General features: G+C 47.2%; 1 protein-coding gene across 3 annotated transcripts in view; it reads left to right on the plus strand.

Annotated features, from left to right (window-relative positions):
• Positions 1-7178, plus strand: part of LOC140402502 (uromodulin-like) — a 40404-nt gene extending 33226 nt beyond the window's left edge. For all 3 annotated transcript variants that reach the window (XM_072490347.1, XM_072490346.1, XM_072490345.1), the window contains exons 7-8: positions 3362-3444; positions 5910-7178. In XM_072490347.1, coding sequence (XP_072346448.1) covers positions 3362-3444; positions 5910-5975 — 149 coding nt within the window. In that variant the 3' untranslated portion in view covers positions 5976-7178. The remainder of the gene's footprint in view (positions 1-3361; positions 3445-5909) is intronic.
• The last annotated feature ends 17282 nt before the right edge of the window (positions 7179-24460 follow it).

A 24460-nucleotide genomic window follows, 5' to 3' on the forward strand; every position in this document is an offset into this window, starting at 1 on the left:
CTTGCTGTCTCTCTCTCATACACACATTCTCTCTATCTTGCTGTCTCTCTCTCACACACATTGTCTCTACCTTGCTGTCTCTCTCTCTCACACATTCTCTCTATCTTGCTGTCTCTCTCTCTCACACACATTCTCTCTATCTTGCTGTCTCTCTCTCACACACATTCTCTCTATCTTGCTGTCTCTCTCTCATACACACATTCTCTCTATCTTGCTGTCTCTCTCTCACACACATTCTCTCTACCTTGCTGTCTCTCTCTCTCACACATTCTCTCTATCTTGCTGTCTCTCTCTCTCACACACATTCACTCTATCTTGCTGTCTCTCTCTCACACACATTCTCTCTATCTTGCTGTCTCTCTCTCATACACACATTCTCTCTATCTTGCTGTCTCTCTCTCTCTCACACACATTCTCTCTATCTCGCTATCTCTCTCACACACACATTCTCTCTATCTTGCTGTCTCTCTCACACACACATTCTCTCTATCTTGCTGTCTCTCTCACACACACATTCTCTCTATCTTGCTGTCTCTCTCACACACACATTCTCTCTATCTTGCTGTCTCTCTCACACACACATTCTCTCTATCTTGCTGTCTCTCTCTCTCACACACATTCTCTCTATCTCGCTGTCTCTCTCTCACACACATTCTCTCTATCTTGCTGTCTCTCTCTCTCACACACATTCTCTCTATCTCGCTGTCTCTCTCTCTCACACACATTCTCTCTATCTCGCTGTCTCTCTCTCTCTCACACATTCTCTCTATCTCACTGTCTCTCTCTCACACACATTCTCTCTATCTTGTTGTCTCTCTCTCTCTCACACACATTCTCTCTATGTCGCTGTCTCTCTCTCACACACACATTCTCTCTATCTGCTGTCTCTCTCACACATTCTCTCTATCTTGCTGTCTCTCTCTCACACACATTCTCTCTATCTTGTTGTCTCTCTCTCTCTCACACACATTCTCTCTATCTCGCTGTCTCTCTCTCACACACACATTCTCTCTATCTGCTGTCTCTCTCACACATTCTCTCTATCTCGCTGTCTCTCTCTCTCTCACACACATTCTCTCTATCTCGCTGTCTCTCTCACACACACATTCTCTCTATCTGCTGTCTCTCTCACATATTCTCTCTATCTTGCTGTCTCTCACACACACATTCTCTCTATCTTGCTGTCTCTCTCTCACACATTCTCTCTATCTCGCTGTCTCTCTCTCACACACACATTATCTCTATCTTGCTGTCTCTCTCTCATACACACATTCTCTCTATCTTGCTGTCTCTCTCTCTCACACACATTATCTCTATCTTGCTGTCTCTCTCTCACACACACATTCTCTCTATCTTGCTGTCTCTCTCTCTCTCACACACACATTCTCTCTATCTTGCTGTCTCTCTCTCTCTCACACACACATTCTCTCTATCTTGCTGTCTCTCTCTCACACACACATTCTCTCTATCTTGCTGTCTCTCTCTCTCTCACACACACATTCTCTCTATCTTGCTGTCTCTCTCTCTCACACACATTCTCTCTATCTTGCTGTCTCTCTCTCACACACACATTATCTCTATCTTGCTGTCTCTCTCTCATACACACATTCTCTCTATCTTGCTGTCTCTCTCTCACACACATTGTCTCTACCTTGCTGTCTCTCTCTCTCACACATTCTCTCTATCTTGCTGTCTCTCTCTCTCACACACATTCTCTCTATCTTGCTGTCTCTCTCTCACACACATTCTCTCTATCTTGCTGTCTCTCTCTCATACACACATTCTCTCTATCTTGCTGTCTCTCTCTCACACACATTTTCTCTATCTTGCTGTCTCTCTCTCACACACATTCTCTCTACCTTGCTGTCTCTCTCTCTCACACATTCTCTCTATCTTGCTGTCTCTCTCTCTCACACACATTCTCTCTATCTTGCTGTCTCTCTCTCACACACATTCTCTCTATCTTGCTGTCTCTCTCTCATACACACATTCTCTCTATCTTGCTGTCTCTCTCTCTCTCACACACATTCTCTCTATCTCGCTATCTCTCTCACACACACATTCTCTCTATCTTGCTGTCTCTCTCACACACACATTCTCTCTATCTTGCTGTCTCTCTCACACACACATTCTCTCTATCTTGCTGTCTCTCTCACACACACATTCTCTCTATCTTGCTGTCTCTCTCACACACACATTCTCTCTATCTTGCTGTCTCTCTCTCTCACACACATTCTCTCTATCTCGCTGTCTCTCTCTCACACACATTCTCTCTATCTTGCTGTCTCTCTCTCTCACACACATTCTCTCTATCTCGCTGTCTCTCTCTCTCACACACATTCTCTCTATCTCGCTGTCTCTCTCTCTCTCACACATTCTCTCTATCTCACTGTCTCTCTCTCACACACATTCTCTCTATCTTGTTGTCTCTCTCTCTCTCACACACATTCTCTCTATCTCGCTGTCTCTCTCTCACACACACATTCTCTCTATCTGCTGTCTCTCTCACACATTCTCTCTATCTTGCTGTCTCTCTCTCACACACATTCTCTCTATCTTGTTGTCTCTCTCTCTCTCACACACATTCTCTCTATCTCGCTGTCTCTCTCTCACACACACATTCTCTCTATCTGCTGTCTCTCTCACACATTCTCTCTATCTCGCTGTCTCTCTCTCTCTCACACACATTCTCTCTATCTCGCTGTCTCTCTCACACACACATTCTCTCTATCTGCTGTCTCTCTCACACATTCTCTCTATCTTGCTGTCTCTCACACACACATTCTCTCTATCTTGCTGTCTCTCTCTCACACATTCTCTCTATCTCGCTGTCTCTCTCTCACACACACATTCTCTCTATCTGCTGTCTCTCTCACACATTCTCTCTATCTTGCTGTCTCTCACACACATTCTCTCTATCTTGCTGTCTCTCTCTCACACATTCTCTCTATCTCGCTGTCTCTCTCTCACACACACATTCTCTCTATCTGCTGTCTCTCTCACACATTCTCTCTATCTTGCTGTCTCTCACACACACATTCTCTCTAGCTTGCTGTCTCTCTCTCACACATTCTCTCTATCTTGCTGTCTCTCTCTCACACATTCTCTCTATCTGCTGTCTCTCTCACACATTCTCTCTATCTTGCTCTCTCTCACACACACACACATTCTCTCTATCTTGCTGTCTCTCTCTCTCTCTCACACACATTCTCTCTATCTCGCTGTCTCTCTCTCACACACACATTCTCCAAACAGACCTGTTGGACTTTAACCTGATGATGTCAGACTTCTTGCTGTGCACACACATTCTGAGCTGTGATTAGTGTGTTTAACATTCTCATGCTGTGATTGTTGTCTTTAGGAGTTAACGGCAAAGAGTTTAAACTGGTGATCAAATTAATGGGAGACTTTGATCTTGCATCGATTCAGAAAATCATTCTGGAGGTGAGAAACTGATTTGCGATTAAATATTGACACCAACACCTGCCTCTCACTGTCTGAATTCAGAGATCAGGAGTCTCCACGTCACATACAGCAGCTCCACTCCCCCTCTGCTCACCCTCATATTACCCAGGCAGCCCTCCTATCCCCTGGAACAGGTTTGATGGGCTGAGTGGTCTCCTCCTGTTGCTGTGTTGGTGTCGGAGCCTCGACAGTGTAACTAAAGCAGGGGCTTTGTCACAGTCAGTCCCATTGGGCTGATCTCCTCACACAACAAGGGGCAGAATGAGATGTGAAGCAGTCCCACATTGCACTGCTGACCCCGGGGTCACCCCCTCTCTCTCTCTCTCTGTCATTCTCTGTCTCTGCATCTTTCCCTCACTCTCTCTCTCCCCTCTGTCTATCTCTGCTGCTGCCTCACTCTCTGTCTGTCCTCTGTCTCTCTCTCTCACTCTCCCTCTCTCACCTTCTCTCTCTCTCTCTCAATCTCTTGCTTTGTCTCCATCTGCTCATCTTTTACTTTCTGTTATGTATCAGAGTAACAGCATTGGCTGGTGTAATATAACAACCGAATCCCTCGAATCGCGACAGTGCCGAGGGAGGCCATTCAGCCCATCATGTCTGCACCGAGCCTCGGGATGAGCTCCCTATCTCGGCCCACTCCCCTGCCCTCTCCCCGTAGCCCCATAACCCCATCTAACCTGCACATCTTTGGACTGTGGGAGGACACCGCAGTACCCGGAGGAATCCCAAGCAGACACGGGGAGAACGTGCAAACTCCACACAGTCACCCGAGGCTGGAATTGAACCCGGGTCCCTGGTGCTGTGAGGCGGCAGTGCTAACCACTGTGCCGCCGTGCCACCCACGTGTTAATGTCACGTGTTACGCAATGACATAATCGGAGCGCTCTGTGGTCTTTTGTGAAGTTCACCAGTGTGCCCTGTCTGAGCAGCATTTTGTAAATAAACCCCTTGCACCGTGTGTCACCTCGGATTCTCTCGCTTTGGGGCTACAACAAAGAATATAACACCTTCTCTCTCCCTCTCGCTCTCTGTTCCTGTCTGCCCCGCTCTCTCTCTCAAAGAACAAAGAAATGTACAGCACAGGAACAGGCCCTTCGGCCCTCCAAGCCCGTGCCGACCATGCTGCCCGACTAAACTACAATCTTCTACACTTCCTGGATCCGTATCCTTCTATTCCCATCCTATTCATATATTTGTCAAGATGCCCCTTAAATGTCGCTATCGTCCCTGCTTCCACCACCTCCTCCGGTAGCGAGTTCCAGGCACCCACTACCCTCTGCGTAAAAAACTTGCCTCGTACATCTACTCTAAACCTTGCCCCTCTCACCTTAAACCTATGCCCCCTAGTAATTGACCCCGCTACCCTGGGGAAAAGCCTCTGACTATCCACTCTGTCTATGCCCCTCAGAATTTTGTATACCTCTATCAGGTCTCCCCTCAACCTCCTTCGTTCCAGTGAGAACAAACCGAGTTTATTCAACCGCTCCTCACAGCTAATGCCCTCCATACCAGGCAACATTCTGGTAAATCTCTTCTGCACCCTCTCTAAAGCCTCCACATCCTTCTGGTAGTGTGGCGACCAGAATTGAACACTATACTCCAAGTGTGGCCGAACTAAGGTTCTATACAGCTGCAACATGACTTGCCAATTCTTATACTCAATGCCCCGGTCAATGAAGGCAAGCATGCCGTATGCCTTCTTGACTACCTTCTCCATCTGTGTAGCCCCTTTCAATGACCTGTGGACCTGTACTCCTAGATCTCTTTGACTTTCAATACTCTTGAGGGTTCTACCATTCACTGTATATTCCCTACCTGCATTAGACCTTCCAAAATGCATTACCTCACATTTGTCCGGATTAAACTCCATCTGCCATCTCTCCGCCCAAGTCTCCAGACAATCTAAATCCTGCTGTATCCTCCGACAGCCCTCATCGCTATCCGCAATTCCACCAGCCTTTGTGTCGTCTGCAAACTTACTAATCAGACCAGTTACATTTTCCTCCAAATCATTTGTATATCCTACAAAGAGCAAAGGTCCCAGCACTGATCCCTGTGGAACACCACTGGTCACAGCCCTCCAATTAGAAAAGCATCCCTCCATTACTACTCTCTGCCTTCTATGGCCTAGCCAGTTCTGTATCCACCTTGCCAGCTCACCCCTGATCCCTTCCTTCTTTCCACTCCAGTCTATCTCTCTGCCCCATCCTGTCTCCCACTTTCTCTGTTACTCTCACAGCCTCTCCCACACTGTCTGTCCCTGAATCCATTTCTCCCTCGGATCTTTCCATTTCAAATATTGGCAGCAATTTGCCCCGTTCCTTACAGCCTGTGCCGTTCCAGCCAGTGATTGGCAGTGAAGGTGGCTTTTTGTCCCCAAACACTACCCCACAATCCTCCCACCCTCACTGCAATATTAACCATTTCTCCTGTCTGTGATGTAGCTGAAGCTGTCGCTCAGGAATCGATTCCCGGATCTGGACCTTCATTTGAGTGTCGGAGACGATTAGCTCTGGGCTGTGGCTGCTCCAGAAGATTGAGGGTGATGAATTGTACCAGTGAGCACCTAGTGACCTGTGTGTTCACAGCTTCGCTCAGTAATAGCTTTCCAATGTTCAGCAGCGAGCAAAGGGTTAATCGCTCGCTGTGTTAATGTTACATCGTGATTGATTCTTCTTCATATTGGGGAATGTGGGAGCTTTTAGTTTTTGCTTTGTGGAATAGGGAAGTATAACCTCCATTCGGAACTCCTGACCACTGGGCTGTGGGACAGAGACTGACCCCAAATGACCCTTTTTAACCGTCTGCTGAATGAGAGGATTTTATAAAGATCTGTGTCCAGTTGCTGAATTCAGAGATTTGTCAGCAGCGAGAATGGGTGTCCAGACAACAGTGAATCCCAGCACAATCTCTGGGTAGAGATCATCCTTTCCCTCAGGGTTCCTCGACAATGGTGTTGTTGGGACAGAATTAAATCCAGGATTCGTGTTTCCTTCACAGAAACACATTCTGTTGATCAAAGTGAAATATTTGATAACTGATCCCAGGAGCCCAATGAAACAAGGGAGGGGATCAGCTTTTCCGATATGTGGTGGGTCCAATCAGATCCTCCTTATCTGGAGGAGCGATATTCCTGATGGAGCAGAGAGCAATGTGTTCCCACCTTCACTCATGTCAACCAATAGACCCGGTGGAAATGTCCTGTTGGTCACAACTGTGCAGCGTGAAGCTGGAACCTGCTCGTGTGAGGGAGCCATGATCAGGACTAATATCCGGGAAAACTCCTGCAGACACTGAACTCTCAGCCAGTCAGGCAGCGGCTGTGGAGAAAACCCCAGATTCCTGTTTGAGCGCAATGCTTTGGCTCCTGACCCTGAAACAGTAACTGGGATTCTCTCCACAGTTACTGCCTGACCGCCTCAGCATTTACAGCTCACTGGTTTGTCTCTTGTTTCTATTACACAATCAGGTCTGTGAGCTTCCCATTAATGGACTTTCACAGCCACAAACCTGTGGTCAGAAAGGTCTCGAATGAAGCAGTCGACTTTCCCGAGGATTGGGATTGTGGGGAGTTTGTTTCACTGAATATTAAGCTGAGAAGTGTAAGATGTTCGAATCCCTCACCATCACATGTGGGCTGATCGGTTTAGCGGGTGTTTCAATGTTATTGCATGAAGTGTGTGCTCAATAAATCTATAAATTCTTGACCACAAGGTGTGAAAGGTGTTTCTGTTGGAGAAATGTACAGATGGTGCCACACAAAAGGTTGCTGCACAAGATAAAGATGCATGGCATTAAGGGGAAAGTAGTAGCATGGATAGAGGATTGGTTAATTAATAGAAAGCAAAGAGTGGGGATTAATGGGTGTTTCTCTGGTTGGCAATCAGTAGCTAGTGGTGTCCCTCAGGGATTAGTGTTAGGCCCACAACTGTTCACAATTTACATCGATGATTTGGAGTTGGGGACCAAGGGCAATGTGTCCAAGTTTGCAGACGACACTAAGATAAGTGGTAAAGCAAAACATGCAGAGGATACTGGAAGTCTGCAGAGGGATTTCGATAGGTTAAGTGAATGGGCTAGAGTCTGGCAGATGGAATACAATGTTAACAAATGTGAGGTTATCCATTTTGGTAGGAATAACAGCAAAAGGGATTATTATTTAAATGATAAAATATTAAAACATGCTGCTGTGCAGAGAGACCTGGGTGTGCTAGTGCATGAGTCGCAAAAAGTTGGTTTACAGGTGCAACAGGTGATTAAGAAGGCAAATGGAATTTTGTCCTTCATTGCTAGAGGGACGGAGTTTAAGACTAGGGAGGTTATGCTGCAATTGTATAAGGTGTTAGTGAGGCCACACCTGGAGTATTGTGTTCAGTTTTGTTCTCCTTACTTGAGAAAGGACGTACTGGCACTGGAGGGTGTGCAGAGGAGATTCACTAGGTTAATCCCAAAGCTGAAGGGGTTGGATTACGAGGAGAGGTTGAGTAGACTGGGACTGTACTCATTGGAATTTAGAAGGATGAGGGGGATCTTATAGAAACATATAAAATTATGAAGGGAATAGATAGGATAGATGCGGGCAGGTTGTTTCCACTGGCGGGTGAAATCAGAACTAGGGGGCATAGCCTCAAAATAAGGGGAAGTAGATTTAGGACTGAGTTTAGGAGGAACTTCTTCACCCAAAGGGTTGTGAATCTATGGAATTCCTTGCCCAATGAAGCAGTAGAGGCTCCTTCATTAAATGTTTTTAAGATAAAGATAGATAGTTTTTTGAAGAATAAAGGGATTAAGGGTTATGGTGTTCGGGCCGGAAAGTGGAGCTGAGTCCACTAAAGATCAGCCATGATCTCATTGAATGACGGAGCAGGCTCGAGGGGCCAGATGGCCTACTCCTGCTCCTAGTTCTGATGTTCTTATGATCCGATTGGGAGTGAAAACCATCCTGGTCCAGATTGAAATTTATTCTGACGCTGATACTGATGTTAGGTTTGTTCCTCCCAGTGGGATCTTTCTGTGCCTCTGTCCTCTACCTGCTTCATCTTCCTCTCTCAGTCTGGCCATTTTGCCAAGTTTTCTGCTGATGAAATGTCGCTGTTCACAAGGCTGAAAAACACAAGATATAGGAGCAGGAGGAGATCATTCAGCCCCTCGAGCCTGTTCTACCTCTCAAAATCATCATGCTGACCTTGGGCTTCACCTCGACTTTCCTGGCCACTCCCAACAAAGAACAAAGAAAAGTACAGCACAGGAACAGGCCCTTCGGCACTCCAAGCCTGTGCTGACCATGCTGCCCCCTAACCTAAAGACTTCCTCAATTCGAGGGTCCTTATCCCTCTAGTCCCATCCTGTTCATGTATTTGTGAAGAGGTCCCTTAAACGTCACTATCGTCCCTGCTTCCACCACCACGTCCAGCAGCGAGTTCCAGGCACCCACTATTCTCTGTGTAAAAAACTGCCCTCGCGCGTCCCTGAATTTTGAGAACAACAATCTCTCTTTCCCACTCTTCAAAGATGGAGCTTCCACAACTCTCTGGAGTGGAGATCTTCAAAGATCCATAACACTTTGAAAAGAAATTTGTCCTCATCTCCGATTTAAATGATCATAGAATCCCTACAGTGAAAAAGACCACCATTCAGCCCAGCGTGTCTGTACTGACTCTCCGAAAGAGAACCCTACCTCTGCGCAATCCCCCGTGCTATCCCTGCAACCCCACCTAACCTGTTGGTCACTAATGGAGAATTTAGCCTGGCTAATCCATCTAACCTGCACATCTTTGCACTCTGGGAGGAAACAGAGCAACCGGAGGAAACCCACGCAGACACGGGGAGAACGTGCAGATTCCACACACATAGTCACCCAAGGTTGAACACGAACCCGAGTCCCTGGCGCTGTGATCTACTTGTCCTGCTGTCTTCAGAGATCTGTGATTCTGCTTCTGCACAGCAAGGTTACTATGATCCTCTGATCCTGAGTCTGATTCTCGTGGTTTAGATTCCGAGACCAATAGAAAAACTTTCTCAGTGTCAACAAACGCCTCACAGAATCGTGTATGTTTTATTCTCTGATCTTGAGACAATATCAACAGTTTTACTCTACCCCGAATCTCAGCGATTAATCTATCCATCATCACTGTTCCACCTCCAATACATGTACATCCTCGTTTAAATATGGAGACTGAGGCTGAATTTTTCCCGAATTTGGCCGAGGGTGACGATGAGTTGGAAAAGCAGTATTTATCCCATCACGGCGATGGTGGGAAAAGCCGTGTTTATCCCACTGACGGTGATGGTGGGAAAAGCCGTGTTTATCCCACTCACGGTGATGATGGGAAAAGCCATGTTTACCACGTGTAGGAGCCTTTTAAGGGTTAAGTTGCCTCTCACGTGGGGGATTTTGCTTCTTAATTACGGTTCAGCCGACACAAGGACTCACGGAGACAGCAACTCTGGTTAAATACATTCTTTAGTTTTAAAGCTTGCCCCACATACCTGGGAGAGCAATCTGTGGCAGGTTCCAGATTAACTCTGAATTTACATTGTTTTTCGTTTGGCAGCTATGTTCGACAGAACATAGAACAGTACAGCACAGAACAGGCCCTTCGGCCCTCGATGTTGTGCCGAGCATTGTCCGAAACCAAGATCAAGCTATCCCACTCCCTGTAATTCTGGTGTGCTCCATGTGCCTATCCAATAACCGCTTGAAACTTCCTAAAGTGCCGACTCCACTATCACAGCAGGAAGTCCAATCCACACCCTAACCACTCTCTGAGTAAAGAACCTACCTCAGACATCACTCCTATATCCCACCCTGAATCTTAAAGTTATGCCGCCTTGTATCAGCTGCATCCACCCGAGGAAATAGTCTGTAAACGTCCACTCTATCTATCCCCCTCATTATCTTATAAACCTCTATTAAGTCGCCTCTCATCCTCCTCCGCTCCAAAGAGAAAAGCCCTAGCTCCCTCAACCGTCCCTCATAAGACCTATCCTGCAAACCAGACAACATCCTGGTAAATCTCCTTTGCACCCTTTCCAATGCTTCCACATCCTTCCTATAATGAGGTGACCAGAACTGCATACAATACTCCAAATGTGGTCTCACCAGGGTCATACATAGAACATACATAGAACATACAGTGCAGAAGGAGGCCAATCGGCCCATCGAGTCTGCACCGACCCACTTAAACCCTCACTTCCACCCTATACCCATAACCTAATAACCCCTCCTAAACGTTTTGGATACTAAGGGCAATTTAGCATGGCCAAACCACCTAACCTGCACGTCTTTGGACTGTGGGAGGAACCGGAGCAGCCGGAGGAAACCCACGCACACACGGGGAGGATGTGCAGACTCCGCACAGACAGTGACCCAAGCCGGAATCGAACCTGGGACCCTGGAGCTGTGAAGCAATTGTGTTAACCACTATGCTACCGTGCTGCTCCAAGGATATTGGTGCCCCTCTGGTTCAGGTGCAAACCGTCCTGTCTGTACAGGTCCCACCTCCCCTGGAATGTGCTCCAATTATCCACGTGACTGAAACCCTCCCTCCTACCCCATCCCTGCAGCCACGTGTTTATCTGCACTCTCTCCCTGTTCCTCACCTCACTAGCACATGGCACCGGCAACAAACCAGAGATGACAACATGGTTGGTCCTGCCTCTCTGCTTCCACCCTTGCTCCCTAAATTCCTGTTTTAAATCCCTGTCCCTTCTCTTACCTATTTCGTTGGTACCGATGTGTACCACGACTTGTGACTGTTCCCCCTCCCCCTTAAGGATTCTGAAACACGGTCCGAGACTTCATGGACCCTGGCACCCGGGAGGCAACATACCATCCGTGAGTCTCTTTCGCTGCCACAGAACCGTCTATCTGTCCCTCTACCTATCGAGTCCCCAATAACCATTGCTCTCCTGCTCCCCCTCCTTCCTTTCTGAGCCACAGGGACGGATTCAGTGCTGGAGATCCGTTCACCGTGGCTTACCCCTGGTAGGTCGTCCCCCTCAACAGTATCCAAAATGGTATACTTGTTACTGAGGGAAACGGCGACAGGGGATCCCTGCACTGACTGCTTCCTCCCAGCCCCTCTCACCGTCACCCATCTATCTTGATTCTTCGGAGTAACTACATCCCTGAAGCTACAATCTATGACCACCTCTGCCTCCCGAATGATCCGAAGTTCATCCAGCTCCAGCTTCAGTTCCCTAACGTGGTTCCTGAGGAACTGGAGATGGGTGCACTTCCCACAGGTGAAATCAGCAGGGACACTGACTGCGTCCCTCACCTCAAACATTCTGCAGGAGGAACATTGCACTGCCTTCCCTGCCATCCCCTCTAGATAAAAAAAAAGAAAAAGAAAGAAAGAGCTTACCTATTATTCACTCTACCCCTTATGTTAAAACAGGTGGAAGTCTGGGGGACAGTACAAGTGTAGTGTCTAGGGTTTAGGAACTGCCCAACTTAAATACAGGTAAAAATAAAACACTTAACCAGCAACTACTGCATCCCATACAAGAACAGCAATCAGCGGTTATGGGCATGTGCAAACAATTTAAATCTTTATTACTTACCCAGCAGTCACTCTGTCCTCACTCCGACTGGATTCAGCTGGAAACTTCCAACAGTAAGTTTTTTAAAAAATTACTCCCCTTCTCAGCAAGCACTCACTCAGCAGCCACTGCGCCCCGCACGATAACACCTCAGGGAAAAGAAAAACTACTTACCAGTCACCAGCCAATCACTTACCTGCAGCCTGTGACATCACGGTTCAACTGCATCCAATTTTCAAAATGTCTTTTTCAAAAGACTGGTAGCCCACCTTGGCTGGACATGCTCCAATCATTATTGTTATAGATGCATACATTGACCAATGGACCTCTGCCTCTCGGTAGCTTGGATCTGTGTGATTAGGTCGTTGGCATTTAGCGTTTTACCCATACTCTCTTGATGTTTTTCAGACCCTTCATCTGCAGTTCTTCGTTTTTTTGTATATACAGCCCGTCCTGTCTCAGCCTGGTCCCTGACTGGAGCTATTGTCTCTATCCATCAGTGCTGTCTGGGGCTGCTGATAAAAAATGCTTTCAGCTGACCAGACTGTATTATATGTGACTCCTCGTCCCTGAAGGATGTGGCTAACTTCAGTTGGCTTAATCCCGTTCTGCCATGTGAGCCTTTTACTATTTACAAAAATGTATATGTTTCATTACTACAATTCTTTCAGATTATATATTTAATAGTTAATAATTGCTACAATTGCCTCTGCTAAGGGAATACATTTTCTACTGTTGATTTCCTAGACTTTGTGTAACAAACTTGCCTATGTATGTGCCACATGTCCCAACAACTTTGATCGAATGGTCTTTTGCCCAGAACACCCCTTCAGTCCCCCCATCTGGCTCTTGTTCACCTAAGAATAGGCTATTGAATAGACAGACTGATATTGTGGAGCTTGGGCTCAGGGCTGGAAGTACTAATGGGCAATAGTCACAGCAGTTCTTCGATATTTCAGGGACACATTTCCCTTTACCATTTCCTGATTCGTCGCTTGAGGCAACATATTGCAACAATGAACACAATCAGGACACGTGACTACAAGATTACAACCACGTGTGATAGAATTCATATCCATGGGTGGATATTGGTATTCAGTCCCCAATTCCAGATCTTGCTGAAGAAACTCTGGGATTTAAACATTTCCTTAGCCATGCTCGTGCGTCTTAATCTGCTCCTGCTCTTTATTCCAGAGCCTCTTTTTTTGAGCTCAGTCCAGTCTGCTCTTGTTGCTGTATGTGTGGTAGTTCCTTCTGGGCACAGCCATGGATTATGTTGGCCATTATCATTCCGCTCAATGTCATCATTTTCAGTCCACATTCATCGTCAACCGGGATAAACTGGAGATCGCCAATGTTAATTGTTTCAGCTAAATTGGCCAGAATAATATTAGGACGAGGCATCTTCGCTCTGTGAGATTACAATACAGTAAGTTATGTATTTTGCGCTATTTAGGACAGTCTGGTTGGTCACATCTACTGCTCATGTGCATTCCTCGCATGTAGTGTACCCGCAGTAGTCTTCTGCATTAATGTCCTTCTCTGGACACAACCAGTTAGAACAAAGAACAACGCACAATACAGCACAGGATCAGGTCCTTCGGCCCTCCAAGCATGTGCTGACCATGGTACCTGCCTAAACTAAAACCCAATGCACTTACGGAGTCCGCATCCTTCCATTCCCACCCTATTCAGAGATTTGTCTAGTTGCCCCTTAAATGTTCCTATTGTACCGGTTCCCACCCCCTCCCCAGGCAACGCGTTCCAATATTTATCACCCTCTGTGCTAAAAACTTGCCTCGCACATCTGGTCTAAACTTTTCCCCACGCACTTCAAACCGATGTCCCCTTGTATTTGAGTCTCCTACCCTAGGAAAGAGCATCTGACTATCCACTCTGTCCATGTCACTCATAATCTTGTAGACCTCTATCAGGTCGCCTCTCAACCTCCGTCAATCCACTGAGAAAAACTGAGTTTATCTAACCTCTCCTCATAGCTAATGCCCTCCATAGCAAGCAACATCCTCCTAGACCGCTTCCGCACCCTCTACAAAGCCTCCACATCATTTGCATTGGCTGAGGTTGAATTCATTTTCAGAGGCCTCATTCAGCCTAACACCCCACTCCCATAGTGTCCCACATTGTTTACCCGGAGGAGCTCATGAGTGCTAGTCTCCTCCGCTCGGGAATATCCATCATCATCCCCACTAGGAGGGTGGGGTTATTATCCGGATCTTGGTGGGCCATTTTTACCCAAGCCTTCAATTGATTGTTTCTCACCCAATGAGCCCTGGTGCTGATCAATGTGGGAGAGGTTAATCTGGGGATTCGGAAGCAGTTGTATTACAGAGATGCTGCACATTTGCAACCTGTGTATTTCTTTTGAAATATCAGCTTGTCTATTGATTAATTCATTAATGGTCCCTTGAAATGGTTGGAACTGTTTGAGCTTTCCCATACTCACCTATTGGCTTGTTCGTTGAGATCTGCTGCTGTATCGGTGTCTTGGTATACGCCCTCTGACCTCAGTTCTCACTTGTCCTTTCATACGCTCTATCTCATCACTTACCTCTGCAATGCCAAGGGAGTTTATCGTTGACACTCCTGCCCCATATCCTCCAACCGCCAACGCCACCAGGCTTCTTGTCTGTCGCTTACGCATTTTCAGAGCTGTCCCTTCCAAAATTTCCCTCTCCATGGGCACCAATAGCTCATGTCACAGCAAGAGGCCGGGATATGTCGGCTGGTGAGATTGATCATGACATTTACATGTTCATATCCAGGTTCCATTGTCCCTAATCCATCAGTGGGGGTCAGGACTGACCCGTGTCCAGTTGTGTGGCCAGTCATTTGCTCATCACATTCGGGTCTGGGGGTTGTCCTTGGGCTCGTTGTTGTGTCCAAGCCGGTCGGCGCCTGTGTCCCATTGGTGGTGGGAGGTTGCAGCCTGGTTCCTCCTCATCTGATAGGTTCCTTGCTTCTTACAATATCCCCCTTGGGCACCTATGATATCTGGTTTTCTGATTCCCTTTCATGGTACAAAGCGTTAATATGATTACTTATAACCAATTTACTAATTACTAATAACTCTCTTCTGTGTTTTCAACAGCGGGGCCCCGCAAGGATGTGTGCTCAGTCCTCAACTTTACTCCGGATACACACACGACTCTGTGGCAAGATTCAACGCCAATTCAATCTATAGGTTTGTAGTTGATACGACTGTGGTGGGTCGTGTCTCAAACAACAACGAATCAGATTACAGAAGGGAGATTGATCACTTGGTTGCATGGTGTACAGAAAACAAACTCTCTCTAAATGTTGGAAAGACCAATGAGCTGATCATCGACTTCAGGAAGCGCAGCACAACGCACATCCCCGCCGATATCCATGGCACCGAAGTGGAGATGTTTGACAGCTTTAAGTTACTGGGGGTCACTATCATCAACAGTCTGTTCTAGTTCACTCACGTTGATGCAACAGTCAAGAAACCCCAACAACGTCTCTACTTCCTGCGGAAGCTAACGAAATTCGGCATGTCTGCATCTGCTCTCACAAACCTCTACATATGTCCATAGTGAGCATCCTTTTCGGCTACATTCCAGCTCGGTATGGCAACTGCTCGGCCCAAGATCACAAGAAACTGCAGAGTGCGGCGAACTCAGCCCAACGCATCACAGAAGCTTGCCACCCCCACATTGATTCTGTCTACACCTCCCGCTGCCTCAGAAGGTAAACAGCATTGTCAGAGACCTCTCATACCCAGGCTTTTTCCTCTTCCAGACCCTTCCATCAGGCAGAAGATACAGAAGTCTGAAGACCCACACATCCAGACATAGGAACCACTTATTCCCCACAGCATCCAGACTCCTCAACGACTCTTCCTCGGACTGATCTATTCCCTTTAAGAACACTATTCACAATGCCCTATGCTGCTCTTGTTTGGCCCTTGTTCCGCACTGTCACCAATCACTGTTTGTCGATGTACCATTTGCCAATGTTCACTGTTGATTATTCTTTTGCCTACTATGTACGTACTGTGTATGTTCCTTTGGCCACAGAAAAATACTAGAAATGAAAAAAATGAATAATGAAAATCGCTTATTGTCACTGGTAGGCTTCAATGAAGTTACTGTGAAAAGCCCCTAGTCGCCACATTCCGGCGCCTGGTCGGGGAGGCTGTTACGGGAATCGAACCGTGCTGCTGGCCTGCTTTGATCTGCTTTAAAAGCCAGCGATTTAGCCCAGTGTGCTAAACCAGCCCCACTTTTCGCTGTACTTCTGAATATTTGACAATAAATATCAATCACTCAATCAATCGACCTCTCACAAATCACCTCTTGTTGCCATTTCGATAAGCCTTTCTTTTTTCTCCATTTGTAAGGTACTGGTGCATGACCTTCTCCACCCCCAAAAACGTCTAACCCTCTGAATGAGCCGTTGTCTACAACACACTCCCTATTGAAACTTGAATGCAACACCTGAAAAGCAAACACAAATAAGTTGACCCCTCACCTGTCTTAAGTTCACTAAGCCAAACCCAATCGCGAATGATAGACTTTTATCCCATGAGCACACAATTTTGTTTCGGGCAAGGTCTCAGAAATTCCAAATTATATTATGAAGTCCACCTGACCTACAAACATGATATTGAATTTGGGTAGGATAAGCACAAGAGCCTTCCCTTCAGGTATGATTCGTTTGTCTTCCTTGACACTTTAATCAAAACAAGCTCTATTCTAAGAACTTAGTTGACATATATATATATATATATAGAAGCAAACAGCAAGACATTTTGTCAATTACAAACAGAAAGCACCCCACAGCTACAGTGATCTGTGTATAACACTTAATTAACTATTGCTGAACTGTTCCAATTCAAAAACATAATCCCACAAACCAAAACCCCTTTTCAAGGGTGTGGCCCAGCACTCTGCATTCTCACTTGAATAAGAGTGGCTTTCCCGGAGATTCTAATCCCATCTCCCCAACAGATTTAACTCCTTTCAGAAAGCAAACTGTATGTTTTTACGTTGCCGAAGCAGGCAGCTGTAATCAATGTTTCGTTTTTACTGGAACAGATATTTGAAATGCAAATAGAGAGAGACAGGCCAAAATACTTATTTTCTCACTCTGAGTCCACCGCAGTCAAATTTTCAAGCGAAAGCAAAAACCTCACACAGCCACCACTCAGCTCCACCCACAAAATGACATCACTGAAGCCCTGTGATAAGACAAAACCCTTTCTTAAAGGGACAGTCCCATGACACTGGATGTGCTGAGAAGATATTTACATGCGAGTTTCAGCTCCCCCTTGCTATCAGACAAGCCTCCACTGCTTTGAAGGTGGTTAATTTATTTTCACGGAACTGCAGAGAGCAACAAAAGTTTCACTTCTGGGCACAGCTTTATTCAGAGCACAAGTGACCTGCCTACTGCAAGATGCCTGATGTATTAGCTCCGCCCATCATTGAGACATCTTTTTTTTTTGGAAATTTTTTATTTAAAACAAATTTGTAACATTTACAGAGAGAAAAAAAGGCCCTGTGCAAAGAGCCTTCACATAGTGAAAACGAACAGTGGGAAAGAATAAAAATGTTCATAAGGCACTTCCCCTATCAGCTCTGTTTTCCCATGCCCCACGTGTTGAACTAAACTATTGTGGCTCTAACCCTTCCCCCCCCGCTCCCCCATCACCCCCCCACCCCCACCCCCACCCCCCTACACCCCCCCCCACACTCCCCTCCCCCACACCCCCCTCCCCCACACACCCCTTCCCCTTCACCCCCACCCCCCTTCTCGGGTGTTGCTGCTGCCGGTTTCCTGCGTTGTTCCCTGAGAGACTGCAAGTGACTTTCTCCCCCAGGGGGATCCCTGGTCACCCCCCCTTGCCCACTTAATTCTCCTCTGCTCTACCTCTTAGCTGCACCCCCCCCCCACCCCCGAGGCCTGACCTGCCAGGTGAGCCCTGCGCTTGGCCCTAGCCCGCCCCTCCTCCTACTCTCCTTGGTGCCCCCTGACCCACGCTAGCTACGCTGACCCCTGCCCTTGGTGCCTGACTGTCTCCCGCCCGAGTGCTCGGGCCCTCCCCCCCACACACACAGGACCCATTAACCTGATTGTATCTCCCCGTGCCGTTTCAAGTCCCTTAACCAGCCCCTAGCCCATCCCCCTATCAGAGGTCCCGATCTCCCGCCAAAAGATACCAAAGATAGCAGGGCCCCCTATGCAGGGCCCCTCTCACCCCCCCCCCCCCCCTCGTTTCAATCTCCCCAAAACACCCTAAGCAGTGCGCCCTCCAGCCCCCGCTCTCTGTCCCAGCTGAAAACAATCCTGGATAAAACATTACAGTACCGGATAATTGAACAAACCGCCGCCACACAACAGCTCTGAGAGCCCCGAGTCTTTTAGTTCAAGTCCAGCTTCTACTCTTAATAAAAGTCCACTCCTAGTCAGAGCAAGTTAGGTTAACAGACCACCGCCACTGTACAGCACTGAAAACACTAAGTGCCCATTGGTTCCCGTCCAGCTTCTTATCTTTAATAAAAGCCCAAACCTGTTCTGGTGTCTCAAAGTAGTGATGGAGTTCCTCAAACGTGACCCAAAGCTTCGCAGGATACAGCATTCCAAACCTCACCTCCTTTTTGTAGAGGGCTGCCTTTACCTTGATGAATCCTGCACGTCTCTTGGCCAGCTCCGTTCCCAAGTCCTGGTAAATGCGTACCTCGCAGTTCTCCCATCTGCTGCTCCTCTCCGCCTTGGCCCATCGCCTTCTCTTGGACCGCCTGTGTGTCGACCATTCGGTCCATTACCGCCCTCATTGAGTCCAACATGTTCCTCTTCAGTTCGGCGAAGCAATTCCTGAAGAACTCCATCTGCTGCTCCCTTGGCCAGTGAGCCTCCGCTCCCTGGTCCCTGCCACCCGCCATGCTTCACCGCCCGGTCTGGGGTCCCCGCTGCTCCCTCTTCGATCCTTGCCGCTCCGCTTGACCACTTCTGGTCCAGCTGTCCATACCCTGAGGGGAAAGCCTCTTCCCTATCGTCCCCTCCACCGATTCAGGTCGCCAGGTCCCGAAAAAGTCCGTTGGAAAAGGTCCGTTTGCCCATCTCGGGCGGGAGCGATCCGACCTGCGACCTGCTTCCTCGAGGGCACCACCGGAAGTCCAATGAGAACATCTTACCAAGCTGACAACTAATCAACTCCCAGTGAATCCCCTTATTCGAAACAACGTTGAATTTGTCAAAACTCTTTACGATTAGTTAACTGCACCTCTGGCTCCAAATCTTTCAAACGAGGATGTATTTCAAAGCATGACCACAGCAGTCAAACACACTGCAACCCAGGTTTTCTGCCCTGACTGCACCAAATAACTATACTGCACCAAATAACTAGACTACACCAAATAACTATACTGCACCAAATAACTAGACTACAAAGCATCTGAAATCCCTACATTCATCAAAAGTGACGTTTTAATCAGAAAATTGCGCAGGAAAGTTCTGCATCTGACTTGGGAGAGTCAGTGATATTAGGATGCGTCTCCTTTTAGAGCGGGCTCAGAATGTTCTCTCTGCGAGGAACATAGGAAGATAGGACAGTACAGCACAGTACAGGCCCATCAGCCCACGACGTTGTGCCGACCGTTTACCCGAATCTAAGATCAACCTAACCTACACCCCTTCAATTTACTGCTGCCCATGTGCCTGTCTAAGAGTCGCTTAAATGTCCCTAATGACTCTGACTCCACCACCTCTGCTGGCAGTGCATTCCACACACCCACCACTCTCTGTGTAAAGAACTGACCTCTGACATCTCCCCGAAACCTTCCTCCAATCACCTTAAAATTATGTCCCCTCGTGACAGCCATTTCCGCCCTGGGGAAAAGTCTCTGGCTATCCACTCTATCCATGCCTCTCATCACCTTGTACACCTCTATCAAGTCACCTCTCTGCCTTTTCGCTCCAATGAGAAAAGTCCTAGCTCCCTCAACCTTTCTTCATAAGATATGCCCTCCAGTCCAGGCAGCATCCTGGTAAATCTCCACTGTACCTTCTCCAAAGCATCCACATCCTTCCTATAATGAGGCGACCAGAACTGGACACAATATTCGAAGTGTGGTCTAACCAGGGTTTTATAAAGCTGCAGCAAAACCTCACGGCTCTCAAACTTAATCCCCCTCTTCCTGAAAGCCACCACACCATACGCCTTCTTAACAACCCTATCAACCTGGGTGGCAACATTACTGCATTGGATCCCAACCCCCTGCCACAATAGTGTAAACCCTCCCCAACAGCACTAGCAATCCCCCCCCCCCCCCACCCCACACAAAATCAGTTCCAGACCTGCCCAGGTGTTGCCCGTTCGGTTTGTACTGATCCCTCTTCCCCCAGAACAGGTACCATCCCTCAGGAATTTGAATCCCTCCCTCTTGCACCTTCTCTCAAGCCACGCGTTCATCCTATTTACCCTGACATTCCTATTCTGACTGGTTTGTGGCACTGGTAACAATCCTGAGATTACCACCTTTGAGGTCCTACATTTTTGTTTAACTCCTAATTGGCGCAGGAGGGAGGGTTTCCGATTTTTGGGACATTGGAACCAGTTGTGGGGGAGGTGGGACAATTACAAATCGGACAGTCTACACCTCTGCAAGACTGCAACCAATGTCCGAGGGGGGTTGTTTGCTCGTGTTGTTGTAGAGGGCTTAAAATAACGGGGCCGGGGGGTGGAACCAATATAGGAAGTCGGTGGGCGATGAAGAGAGGATAGAAACAAAAGTCTGTAAGGAGAAAAGTGGAAGGTAGAGAAACAGATTGAACTGCATTTATTTCAGTGCAAGAGGCCTAACGGGCATGGCAGGTGAACTCAGGGCATGGATAGGTACATGGGACTGAGATATTAATGCTGTTACTGAAACTTGGCGAAAGGAGAGGCAGGACTCGCAGCTCAATGTTCTGAGGTACAGATGCAACAGGAAAGAGAGAACAGGAGGTAAGCGAGGAGGGGGAGTTGTGTTTTTGATTAGGGACAGTATCACAGCAGTACAGAGAGAGAATATATCCGAGGTTTCGCCCACTGAGCCTATCAGTGTTGAACTGAAATATAAGGGTGAGGACACTTTGGTAGGATTATACTATAGTTCCCAAATAGTCAGTGGGATATTGAGGAGCAAATAGGTAAAGAGATAACAGATACCTGCCAGAAAAACAGGGTGGTAATATTTGGGGACATTAACTCTCTCAACATTACCTGGGACAGCCACAGCACTAAGCGTTTGTACGGAGAGCAATTTGTCGAGTGTAATCAGAAACAATTCCACATTTAACATGTGGATGGCCCGACTGGAGAAGGAGCGAAACCTGACCTCCTCTTGGTGAATAAGGAAGGACAGGCGACGGAATGTTAGTGAGGGATCACTTTGGTACAAGTGACCATAATTCCAAGCGTTTTAAGATAGCTATGGAGAATAATAGTTCCAGTGCAAAAGTTGCAATTCTAAATTGGGGCAAGGCCAATTGAGAGGGTATTAGGTGGGAACTTTCAAAAGGTAATTGGGGTGCCTATTTGTAGGCAAGGGGACAGCTGGTAAGTGGGAATCTTTCAAAAATATATCAACTAGGGTTCAAGATGAGCACATTCCTCTGAGAGTTAAGGATAAAGCTCGGACAAGAAGGGAACCCAGGATGACTCGGGATATTGAGGCCCTGGTCAGAAGGAAGAAGGAGGCAAATGAACTGCATAGGCAGCTGGGATCAAATGGATCCCAGGTCCACCCACGTCGACGCTACCACCAACAAACCACAACAGCGCCTATACTTCCTCAGGAAACTAAGGAAATTCGGCACGTCCACATTGACTCTCACCAACTTTTACAGATGCACCACAGAAAGCATCCTATCGGGCTGCATCGCAGCCTGGTATGGCAACTGCTCGGCCCAGAACCGCAAGAAACTTCAGAGAGTCGTGAACACCGCCCAGTCCATCACACGAACCTGCCTCCCATCCATTGACTCCATCTACACCTCCCGCTGCCTGGGGAAAGCGGGCAGCATAATCAAAGATCCCTCCCACCCGGCTTATTCACTCTTCCAACTTCTTCCATCAGGCAGGAGATACAGAAGTCTGAGAACACGCACGAACAGACTCAAAAACAGCTTCTTCCCCACTGACACCAGACTCCTAAATGACCCTCTTATGGACTGACCTCATTAACACTACACCCTGTATGCTTCATCCAATGCCAGTGCTTATGTAGTTACATTGTACATGTTGTGTTGCCCTATTATGTATTTTCTTTTATTCCCATGTATTTAATGATTTTTTGAGCTGCTCGCAGAAAAATACTTTTCACTGTACCTCAGTACACATGACAATAAACAAATCCAATCCAATCCAAGAGGACACGGCTTGTCGGTGCAGAGTTACGAGAGAAATCAGGAGGGCAAAAAGATGATATGAGATTATCTTGGCAGATAAGGCAAAGGAAAATTCAAAGACCCTTTTCAGACACATAAACGCTAAAACGGTGACTTTGAGAGGGAACGGCCTCTTAAGGATAAACAAGATCATCTGTGTGCCGATCCACAAGGGATGGGAGAGGTCCTAAATGAATATTTCTCGTCAGTAATTACAGTTGAGAAAGACACGAATATGAGGGAAATTGGGGAAATAAAAAGTGATGTCTTGAGGAGTGTACATATTGCAGAAAGGAGATGCTGGAGGTATTAAAGCGCATTAGGATAGATAGGGCAGCACGGTAGCATTGTGCATAGCACAATTGCTTCACAGCTCCAGGGTCCCAGGTTCGATTCCAGCTTGGCTCACTGTCTGTGCGGAGTCTGCACATCCTCCCTGTGTGTGCGTGGGTTTTCTCCGGGTGCTCCGGTTTCCTCCCACAGTCCAAAGATGTGAAGGTTAGGTGGATTGGCCATGATAAATTGCCCCTTAGTGTCCAAAATTGTCCTTAGTGTTGGGTGGGGTTACTGGGTTATGGGGATAGTGTGGAGGTGTGGACCTTGGGTCGGGTGCTCTTTCCAAGAGCCAGTGCAGACTCGATGGGCCGAATGGCCTCCTTCTGCACTTTAAATTCTATGATGATAAATCCCAGTCACCTAATGAAATGTATCCCAGGACATTATGGGAGGCTAGGGATGAAATTGCCAGCCCCCTAGCTGAGATATTTGAACTATCGACAGCAGCAGGAGAGGTGTATGAAGATTGGAGGGTAGCAAACGTTGCGCTCTTGTTTCAGAAGGGCTGTCGGGATAAACCTGGGAAATACAGACAGGTTTGCCTTACTTCTGTCGTGGGTAAATTGTAAGACGGTATTATGCGGGACAGGCATTTAGGCAGGCAAGGGCTAATTATGGAAAGTTAGCATGGCTTTGTAAGGGGAAATTATGACTCACCAATTTTGAGGTTTTTGAAGGGGCATCCAAGAACGTAGATGAGGGCAGTGCGGTTGGCGTTGTCTACATGGACTTTAGCAAGGCCTTTGACACAGTACCGCATGGTAGGTTGTTGCAAAAGTTTAAATCTCACGGAATCCAGGGTGAGGTAGCAATTGGATACAACATTGGCTCCGGAGCCAAATGTTGGTTGTGGAAGGTTTTTATTCAAACTGGAGGCCTGTGACCAGCGGTGTGCCTCAGGAATCAGTGCTGGGCCTACTGTTATTTGCTGTAAATAATAGTGATTTGGATGAGAATGTAGAAGTCATGGTTAGTAAGTTTGCTGATGGCACCAAGATTGGTGGCATGGTGGATAGTGAAGAAGTTTATAAAAGATTGCAACAGGATCTTGACTAATTGGGCCAGTGGGCCGATGAATGGCAGATGGAGTTTAATTTGGATAAATGTGAGGTGATGCATTTTGGTAGAACGTACTCAATTAATGGCAGGGAACTGGGGAGAGGTAGTTACAAAACAAAGAGATCGCGGGATACAAGTTCAAAGTTCCTTGAAGGTGGAGTCGCAGGTGGGCAGAGTGGTGAAGGAGGCATTCAGTGTGCTAGGTTTTATTGGTCAGAATATTGAATGCAGGAGTTGGGACGACTTGTTGAAGTTGTACAAGACATTGGTAAGATCACGCATGGGCCGTGTTCAGCTCTGGTCACCCTATTACAGAAAGGATATTGTTAAACGAGAAAGAGTGCAGAAGTTATTGACGAGGATGCTTCCAGGACTTGATGGTCTGAGCTACAAGGCGAGGCAGGATAGGCTTGGACTTTTTTCCTGGGACGTCGGAGGCTTAGGGGTAATCTTATAGAGGTCCTAAAATATTGAGGGGTATAGATAAGGTAGATAGTCAACATATTTTCACAAAGGTATAGGTGTCTAGAACTAGAAAGCATAGGTTTAAGCTGAGAGGGGAGAGATCCAATAGAGACCAGAGTGGCAGTGTCTTCACACAGAGGGTGGTGAGCATCTGGAATGGATTGATAGAGGTAGT

This window comes from Scyliorhinus torazame, chromosome 25 (assembly GCF_047496885.1).
Source record: "Scyliorhinus torazame isolate Kashiwa2021f chromosome 25, sScyTor2.1, whole genome shotgun sequence".
NCBI classification, from domain to species: Eukaryota; Metazoa; Chordata; class Chondrichthyes; order Carcharhiniformes; family Scyliorhinidae; genus Scyliorhinus; species Scyliorhinus torazame.